A 10,281-nucleotide genomic window follows, 5' to 3' on the forward strand; every position below is an offset into this window, starting at 1 on the left:
GTGAAAGAAAACACACTAAATGCGCACACGCACTAGTCTAGACTTCACGTAATGTATGCGTGCGCTCTGTAGGGATGTTTTGAATGGTTTTTGCAAAATACTCGATAATGTCAAATCGCACATCGTTAAAACAACAATTACGATATTATCGCACACCCCTACTTGTTACACATTACATGTACTTCCTATAGTAATAACAAATTATGCAACTAACCATAAACAAACCCTTATCCTAACCATATAGTAAGTACATGTAGTTAATTAATATTACTCAGTACTTAAACGTGTAATTACACTGTAATAAGGACACCCATAAAATAGTGAATCCTAATTTAATATAAACACTATATTTCATTGACTCAAGGATAAATAGAATTGTGATTTGTCCTACCTGTTTGCCAACACTGTTGATATCAAACTGCAGGGCGACACCTTTAGGAGGCTTCCTCTCCGGCTCCTCTTGAGGAGGTGAGGAGCGTGCTGGAGTCTCGGGGTGCAGGGACCAGGACTGAGCAGGCCTGTACGGGGCAAAAGAAAACCTCATTAGGTCTGTGTTCCCAAACTCACATTCACAACATGCTAGAAAGAGTCTCAAAGGTCAAACTAAAATGACAAGACAGAAACAAATGAATGTGAAATATGCTTTCAAAATATGTGGAGCTTGTTAGACAGAACATGCATCTTATCTGAACATCTTTAAAAGAATCTTTTAAAACACAAAAACAAACAAACAATTACAAATTAAAATATCTGAATGGCAACCATTGTATGTATTATGAAATGATGCATCTGGCTTTAATCAAACGTAATCATACTCAGGCTGTGTTCTAGCTGTGGGGTTGTCTATTGACACAGTGAGGATGCCACTGTTGTTTGTAGGAGTGCGCCACCTGGTCGAAAAGAGGAGAGAAATTCGGAACAGTAACAAACTTACAGTACATCTACACTACTGCTCAAACGTATGGCATACAGAAGACTTAATGCATTCTTGCTGAATAAAAGTATTTCATTTATTTTTTTAAAATCTTTATGATCCCAAACTTTTGAATGGTAGTGTAGTAATTTAACTAAAATATCATTTAAAAAATTTAATAAATTAAAAAAAATGTCAAGAATGGTGTTTACTTACGAGCGAGTTCTCTGTGTGGGCTGAGCAGAGCTTGTCTTCTGAACTTGTGCATGAACCTATTTGAAAAAAAAAAGTTGAAGAATTTGAAGTTATTGAAAACCATTCTTGCTTTATTCTTAACTACCATTTGACGAGACTTTGATTCAGTGCGTTTATTCAGTGAAGGATATGTCAGATTATTTTTGAAATAGCTGAATTAAACTGTGGGTTTCATTCTTTTTCGTGTGATTCATTAAAAGAACTGGCTCACAAGAGTAGTACACTAACCAGTAACAGATTTCTGACATGCAAATTCTAGGGATAAAATCACCAGTTTTTAAACATGCAAGGCTCGCAAAATCGCTAGCCCGACGAAAATGTATCACCACCCTGCCCTAAATACAGAGTTCCCGCTGGTCCTTAAAAAGTCTTCAATTTAGTTGTATCAAATTTAAGGCCTTAAAAAGCCTTAAAGGGGTCATATGATGCGATTTCAAGTTTTCCTTTCTCTTTGGAGTGTTACAAGCTGATTGTGCATAGATAAGATCCCTGAAGTTGCAAAGACTAAAGTCTCAAATCCAAAGAGATATTCTTTATCAAAGTTAAGACTCTGCCACGCCCCCCTAAAACGGCTCATTCTAACACGCCCCCACATATCTACCCCACTATGTGGAAAAAATAATGATCTTTAAAAAAAGCATCATATGACCCCTTTAAATGGCATAAGAAAAGTCTTAATTATAATTTCAAGAGGTCTTAAATTTGGGGACGGAAAGACGAGAATCGTCATATGGTATGATTAATGTGACGGCAAAAGGCTGATTTCATCATGAGTGCTGCACGTTTCAAAGTCAAAACACGGCGCAAGTGAGCAAAACTTTATGTCTTCAGAAAAGTTTTGATGTCATTTTCATTTCATCTTTCCTATAAGGCTTAATAAAGCAGTGTTTATGAGCGCAGTGCTGCTTTGTGTACAGCCATTACCAGGAAACCCCTATATTCGAGAAGGGTCCGTCTGCGTCCCCGCAATACTACAAACCACGCCCCTCCAAGTTACGCCTACTACTACAAGTTACGAGTCCTGCATAGAAACAAGCGTGGATGTAATGGACTAAAACAGTAAATTATTTTGTTTTATGTATGAAATGTTTGTAAGGCTACTTATTACTTTCAAATTGCGAAATTTATGAAGTGTGAAATAACAGCTAGTAGTAAAACATAAAATAAATAATATAATCAAATTGATACAGACATATGGTAATTATGCCCCTTACGTCGGCGCCGATGGCCTCGTGGGCATCCCAAGTTCGAGTCCTGGCTAGTGGACCTTTCCCGATCCCACCCCCCCCCCCCCCCCCCCTCTCTCTCACCCACATCGCTTCCTGTCGACCTACTGTCCTGTCTAAATAAAATTAATTTACTGTCGAGTTTCATAATTAAAATACTTTTTAGAAACGGAGGAAAAGACACAGGATGACTTACGGTGTCTGGTGAGCTATGTAATACAATCTGTATGCCTCATCGCTAGGTGGCGATAGTGAAGCGTAAAAAGCGAGGAAAGTGAAGCAGAAGAAGAACGGTATGACATCAGCGATTCCCTAATTGGCTGTTTCGCTGTAGGAGGTGTAACCTGTAGTAGTAGGCGTAACTTGGAGGGGCATGGTTTGAACTACTGTGGGATGCAATCGGATACACTTGCTATATTCTGCTGCTCCAAAAGCGCCACCTATTGACAGAGAATTAATTTGCATCTTCAATAAGCCTTTCTGCTGTGTGTGTTCAGACCAATGCGAAAATCGACCCATGTTTTTATGACGCAGAGTTGTAAATGTGAAAGCAAATGTGCCTTCTAAAAATCTAAACAATTAAGACAAGTATGATCTATGCTTATATGCTTTAAATTAATATAATTTATTTATATAAATAAATATATTAATAATTTATTATATTCATTTAAATGTGACATTTATCATTTTATGTTTTTGTGAAAACCCGTTTCTGAACTGTAAATCATGTCATTTTACGGTTTAATACAGGGGAGTCAAACTCAATTGTTGGAGGGCCAGAGTCCTGCAGAGTTTAGATTCAACCCTAATTAAACACACCTGGGGGTTGTTTCATAAAAGACGCTAAGAAAAGCAGGGATTAAATTACAAAATCTGACTTGAAATAACCTAACAAATCAATCGGGGCTAAAGCAGTTCCATAAACAACTATTTTAAGTTCACGCAATCTCCCTCCAGATCCAGGTTCAATGAGTCAAGAACATTTGATGTGCACGCTTATTCTCAAGCAGTCGATCATGGATCAAATCGATCCACCATGGCAAACAGCGAATAGATTTGTGCTGTTTAATGCATTTGAGATGTGTTTTCTTCAGTGCATAACTGACATGTCACAGTTATATTCTTCATTTGTAAATGTTAAAAAGTCATGCAAATATATCCATGTTGCTGTCAGGAGTGGGCGAGGCTTACGCGAGTGAACGCATGTGCGCTAAACAGACGGAGCGCAGTAGAAAAGGAGCGCAATAATTCTGAGTAAAGTACACATTTTGCTAAAATATTAGTTGTTGGACACTGTGACATGTACAATTTTAAACCTACATATATAAGTGTATTCTTACGATAGCAGTAACTGTAAATCAAATGTAAGCTAGCTAATACAGCCCTACTAGCTCAAATGAGTTAATATTCCTCTTATCAGTTAAAATATTGTCTGTTTTCTATTATTTATTTTCATTTTTAATTTAGTGATTTTAACTTTTAATTTAGTGTTTTAATGCTTTAAAGAGCAATTTTATATTGCAATGTTTTAATGTTCTACTAATATCCATGGCTAGAAACTGCTAGCCCTTAACTCTTTCCCCGCCATTGACGAGTTATCTCGTCTTTTAGAAGACAACGCTTCCCCGCCAAAGACGAGTTTTTACAGCTTTTAGTGTTTTCACTGTTATACACTAGGAGGCGCTATTACACATCTTCTGAATGAGTACAAAGCCTCCCGAACAACATATAAATGAAAACTGCACAATGTTACGGAGTAAAATGTTGATCCAGGAAGTGGTATATGTCTGTGCAAGCTTTGGAGATGTTGATAGAAGCTATTTACAGGATTTATGCTTTGATAATCGTGCTGAATATTACCCAGATGTAGTTTTTGATAAAAATGAGATTCTCACCTTTTTGCTCAAAATTATGCATTTTTATGAAACCTACCTATATTCAAGTGTTGATAAAAAAAAGAATGCTTTAAGCTAAAATAAAAAATGAGTGTTTTTCAAAAATGCTGGCCGGGAAAGAGTTAAGTGCCACCCCCCATTTTTGAACATAGACGTGAAAGTGCACGGTCCAAACTTAAATTATTATAATTCATGAGAATTTTGGAACACAGACCTAAGGTTGGACTCCTTTTTAAGAAGACAATCTGCAGATTACTGCAGAAGTGGAATCATTTCAAAATATTAAAGTATCAAAAAGTTATAGAAGTTTAAATTTACTGTAAAGAAAATGCACTGTACCATTTATTTTATTTTATATAAAGTAAATATTTTACAAACTATTTTTGAATCCAAAATTGATATAAAATTAAAGCCTTACGTCGAAATAAGTTATGTTCCAAATTTGAAGTTGATATAAAAAGGTTCCTGTGAGATTTTATTTAGGGCGTTATACCACAAACAGCCACCGGGTGTCATCCAAACTCTGTAGAATTTTTGTTGATGCATTTTTCTGTCAGGAAGGTCTAAATTTCTCTGTCAGTATTACTTCTATCAAAAAAAAACACCAAATATGGAATGTTGAGACTCAGACCTTTCCAAATATATGTATTTTGTCAAGATTACAAAAAATTTTGATTCTAAAAGACCGTAATACATTTTGTAATATGACACTTGACTCCACCCACTAAGGGGTGGAGACCGCTAAAAGATTTTAAAGTACCATTTCCATGGTAAAGCAATGTCCGACTTAAAAATGGTTTTCACAGGATGAATTCTGAGGTTTTACGCTTTCAAATGATATATAATTTATGATGATTACTAAAATATGTGAGAGAAAAAAGACAAAAAAAATAAAAAATAAAAAAGAGCTCCATTGGGCCCACCTGTGGGCCGGTGGCACTTAATGGGTTAATGCTTTAAAGAGCAATTTAGATCGTAATGTTTTAATGTTCTACTAATAACCATAAAGTACAGCTGTCATAAAACCAGAGAGAAAGGCTGCATGGCTAGAAACTGCTGATCAACTGAATGCGCATGTGGCAACCATGTTAAAATGTTTTCATATATCTTAAAAAAAATTTTATTAAATCTTGGACACAATATATTCAATACAGTCGGTTGTAGCCTATATTTTTATTAATTTGATTTAGTTGCATAATTTTATTTTTGGACTGATAATGTCAAATAATTGTATGTGAGAGAGTCAGCGGTAATATAAATGCGTTCCTATTGGTCAGTGTTAGAGGAACTCAGCTTAGCCTGACAGTTAGCCTGCCTCAGACCAGGTTAGTTTCCCAGCATAAGTTGCCAGAGTGACTGAGCTTGAGCTATGGTAAATTTGCTTTATGAAACCAAATCAAGTGAAAAGTCAGACTAACTGAAATAAGCCTGGCTTATTTGGTAAACTTGTTTTATGAAACAGCCCCCTGATCCAAATAATCAAGTCTTTCAGGCTTATTTGAAAGCTACATGGTATGGGTGTTGGAACAAAACTCTGCAGGGCTCCGGCCCTCCAGGAACCGAGTTTGACACCCCTGCTTTAATATGTTACTATTGACAATTGCCCTACCCCACTCATACGTTGTTAATTTTATTTGTGCAGGTCTTAAAAAGGGTCATAAAAAGCCTTAAATAGATTTTTTTTAAATCGCGCAGATACCCTGTAAACACTGAAATAAAATTCCTTCCTTGATATTTGTGTTTTGAAAATGTTTTTGATGGACATTTCGACTCCTATCCAATTTTCTGCATACATTGTGTTTGCTGAGCAGTCGGAGCATTCCTGTAGAGAACAGATGAACAACAAAAGGCAAACATTTTCACAGAGACAACTTCAAAAAATAAAAACAAACAAATAAATAAAAGAAAAAGAAATTACGTCGTCATGATGTCACCATTTGTTACAAAAGATTTCTATTTCAAATAAATGCTGTTCTTTTTCACTTTCTCTTTATCAAAGAATCCTGAAAAAAAATTATCATAGTTTCCACAAAAATATTAACTATTTTCAACATTGATAATAATAATAATAATAATAATAATAATAAGAAGAAATGTTTATTGAGCAGCAAATCAGCATATTATACTGATTTCTGAACATCATGTGACACTGAAGACTGGAGTAATGATGCTGAAAATTCAGCTTTGCATTACAGGAATAAATTACATTTTAATATATATTAAAACAATTATTTTAAATTGTAATATTTCAACATTACTCTTTTAATGTTTTCAAGGCTGCCTTTAATTTGAAAATTTAAACTGACCAACCTAAAACCTGAGTTGTAGAGTACATAATTTTGAATTCTGCCTAAAAAGTTCCATCTTGGTCTCATCTAAAAATGAGTTCTTTTAGGCAAACTCATGCTTTAACTTGGACTAGAGCTGTGGCTTCTTTTGCGCCCCGTTTTCATAAGGCACTGCGCACATAGCAACCACTCTCACTTTATCTTAATATTTTAAAAAGTTGTATATATATATATATATATATATATATATATAGATAATACAACAAAAAAGCAATCATACCATTTTCTGCGAAGCCGAAAGGGTCTGTAAGAAACTGAGCCCTGAGGTTTCTGAGAGTCCATCTGTCTGTTTGGTCTCCTCTGGATCTGCATCTGTCGTCGCTGGATAAATGGCTGAGATCTCTGAGACAAGTGATAGCACGCATATAAAAAGCTGAATTCGTTCACACGTATATGACAACAAAGTATCACTTTTTAAGTATCATAATCGCCCTTCTATGCAAGATTAGTTTCCACACCTGGTTCACAGCTGCACTGTTGGGCATCGGTCGGTTCTGGGCCGGTCGGTTGAGTGGACTGATCCCTTTAAGCAGGGCGGCATTTTTTCTTGCAGCTAAACCAGTGATGACCCCCTGCCCACGACGCCTGGCCACCGTGGGAGGAAGCTTGCAGTTTCGAGTGAAGCTTTTGCTCACAACACCTCCTACAGATGGCCAAAACAAAACTAGTTGCAGAAACTCATCAGACATGGCTGATTTGCATACAATGAAACACTGAATTCTTTATAAACCTGTGAATTTATTGTTATATTGTGGCTGTTGGTCAATTTTTTTTGTGTTCTCACAGAAGCACCAACTTATTAACGGGGGAAACATCAACTTTGATGGACTCTGCACAAAATGAATGTGACAAAAAAGAAAATGTCACATTCTGACCTCTTTTAGGTGGCATTCCAGCTCTTGGCCCAGTTTTCTTCCCTTGGGGGAAGCGACCTTTCACCGGAAGTCTGTGCTTTGACTTCTGGGCCTGGAATTGATTCTGCTTCTTATTCAGCCGGATAATATCATCTATAAAATAAGAATGCAATAAATCTGGTCCAATTAAACTATACTGGTCACCTCACACAAAGTGATGTGTTGTTCAATTAAACACAAAAAATAACATTAAGCACATCAAACAAAAACAGTTAAGATAAATGTACTTGAATTCAATAAAACTCCTGAAATGTTCATTGAAAACACGTTAATTAGCATTCTGCTTAGATAAATAATATTCGGGAAAAAAATGATACTCAGGAAACGCAGTCAAGATATCACTTTAAACGCGTTTACCAATCAATAAAATATATATATGTAACGACACAAAGCGATTGCTGCAATGTTTACATCGAATCAAACTATGACAAATAGCATGTCAAATGTCAGAATGCTAATCAGCTAACGTTACACACATTCGGCTAGTTTTATCTGTGGCGTTACCTAAAGACATGTCAACCTTATCGAGTCCATCTGTACTTCCACCGCCAACCGATTTAAAACTCGATTTGCTCATTTTGCAGTTCGCGCTGTGTTAGAAATGAAGAAGCAAAGGACAAGCTCCCTACACGCACGGTCTAACAACTCAAACGAACAAGATAACACTAGCAAACTAGCCAGCTTTCGTTGAGCGCTCACAGCGTCTGCGCATGCGCTCATTTACGCACTTCGCGCTGAGGCTCTTGGGAAATGTAGTTTCAAGAAACGAATTTACTCAGATTTTGCACTAATCGTAAAATTCAGCAATACTTTCGACATATAACAATTACTTGCATTTGAGTGCTAAATGGCCATGTGTGTTTAGTGCACTTCTTCCAATTTTGTGCAATCAATTCTTTGTTATTCTTATGGAAAACGTAGCGTTGGGTAACACAGCAGGAGCGTAAGCCCCGCCTCCAGCAGTCATTGGTCAAGGAGAGGTGTTATAAAACCAACCAACCACAAGTGAAAAAAGTGTGCAGCGACGGAATTATCTTTAAAAGTGCCTTTTGTTTCAGGTGTGCGGGGAATGTATGCTTCATATTAAGTAAACAGTTTGTTTAATTAGCTCTTTTTCTTAATGCACCGTGCACCTTATGCAGTGTTTATCAGACGTCTAACGTTACTGTATGTCCAGGTTGTTTTCTACGAGCTTGTATATCATATACAGCAGAAGAGCGCTACTCCGTGCCATCAGCGACCCAAACACACTTCTACATTACAGTAAAGTTCAAGTATATTTTAAGTATACTTTATGTAGTAAGTATATGTGTTATTATAGGAAATAATTAGAAACATTTGCTTATATTCTCCTGGGACCCAGGCATAGACTTCTGTCCTCTTTAGAGGACATTATATTTTAGTGTATTTCTCTGAGACCCTACATGCCACTGTTTGTACAGAGCACATTCAGAGCTTTTTAGAGATATCAAATGTTTGGAGGTTTGATCATAAACACTCCCTCTCCTTGGTCTTTAAACATGACTGATATTTGACAGAATGATCAAATTTAGCACTCTTAGGGAAATATGCTAAAGTTTTGAAATTATCATTTAAATCCGACTAATTTTCAAATTGTTTGTTGTAAATAAACATCTCAGAAAAACGTTATGGGGTTTCAAATTGGAATTTGTCTTTTTGTTACGAAGCAGGGCATAATTTTCATACATGTCTTCTGTAGAGGACACCAGGACAAACATCATGTTAATCAGGCATTTTGGGGAGACACAACAAGTAAATAGGGAAAGAAATTATAGATCAATATTCCTATGAACTATGATATATTCTTATGAAAATGTTGCCAAGTTATTACACCCATTATTACACGTCTTTTTCATTATGGTTTGTCCTAAGAACACATTAATATGCAAATTAGATGCAATGTATAAATGCATTGTATAGAATGGGAATACCAATTTATGGACATTTTACGCACATATTCCATAAAGTAAAATAGTATATCAAATCTTTCTGTTATATCTTTCATAACATAGTTGAGAATCATCTTTGTACAAAGTTTGGCTAAAATAGCCTGAAACCTAAAAACTGTTTGGTGAATAAAAAACAAAACAAAAAAAACATTGTTTTTGCTTATGCATGCCTTTTCATTACCTTTTTATTTTTTTAATAACTTTGACCAATTTAATGTAATTCACAAAACGTTTTTTTTTCTTCTGGTTCTCAGGAGGATATCGTTGTTATAGGACAAAACTGTAAAATTACTTTTCAAAAAAAACTTTTTTTATGAATATTTATATATATATTTAAAGTGTCATTAATGTAAAATACTAAATCAACTATTCTACATAAAAATGAATTTTGACAGTTTAGTTGAATGGTTGAATAACTTCAGACAAAGCAGAAACACAGTACAAGAGATTCATCTGAAAGGTAAATTTATTCCTTGACTTATATACAGGCATATAAAGAATATTTTTATTGGACACTATGAATTCAAATTGAATGATTTCAATTAATCATCTTATGGGTTTTGATGGGTTTAAAAGTGAAGATGTCTGAAATCTAATTCATGGACATACTGAATAATAACCCTATTAATTACAATAAGTATTGAATTTTAAAATAATAACACTAGAACACCTTACTGCGCTTTTTGATCAATTTAATGCATCCTTGCTGAATACAAGTATTAATTTCTTTAAACAAGTCTTGCTGACCACAGACTTTTGA

The 10,281-nt window shown here is 35.3% G+C and overlaps 2 protein-coding genes across 2 annotated transcripts in view; both read right to left on the reverse strand.

Moving 5' to 3' along the window:
• LOC107709339 (UAP56-interacting factor-like) overlaps positions 1-2,089 on the reverse strand; it is a 4,396-nt gene extending 2,307 nt beyond the window's left edge. Inside the window, exons 1-4 of the mRNA XM_016513788.1 lie at positions 2,084-2,089; positions 1,130-1,185; positions 816-890; positions 392-518 (exon numbers count right to left, since the gene is read on the reverse strand). Of these exons, the coding sequence (XP_016369274.1) occupies positions 392-518; positions 816-890; positions 1,130-1,185; positions 2,084-2,089 (264 nt within the window). The remainder of the gene's footprint in view (positions 1-391; positions 519-815; positions 891-1,129; positions 1,186-2,083) is intronic.
• A 3,973-nt stretch (positions 2,090-6,062) lies between these two features.
• Positions 6,063-8,279, reverse strand: LOC107709341 (UAP56-interacting factor-like). Its single transcript, XM_016513789.1, has 5 exons — positions 8,056-8,279; positions 7,513-7,644; positions 7,096-7,280; positions 6,858-6,979; positions 6,063-6,111 (listed from the first exon to the last, which is right to left on the reverse strand). The coding sequence occupies exons 1-5, from the start codon at positions 8,126-8,128 to the stop codon at positions 6,063-6,065; spliced, it is 561 nt and encodes a 186-aa protein (XP_016369275.1). The 5' UTR covers positions 8,129-8,279.
• Between the last annotated feature and the right edge of the window lie 2,002 nt (positions 8,280-10,281).

The sequence above is a fragment of the Sinocyclocheilus rhinocerous genome, unplaced genomic scaffold (genome assembly GCF_001515625.1).
Source record: "Sinocyclocheilus rhinocerous isolate Xijiao unplaced genomic scaffold, SAMN03320098_v1.1 scaffold2341, whole genome shotgun sequence".
NCBI lineage: Eukaryota > Metazoa > Chordata > Actinopteri > Cypriniformes > Cyprinidae > Sinocyclocheilus > Sinocyclocheilus rhinocerous.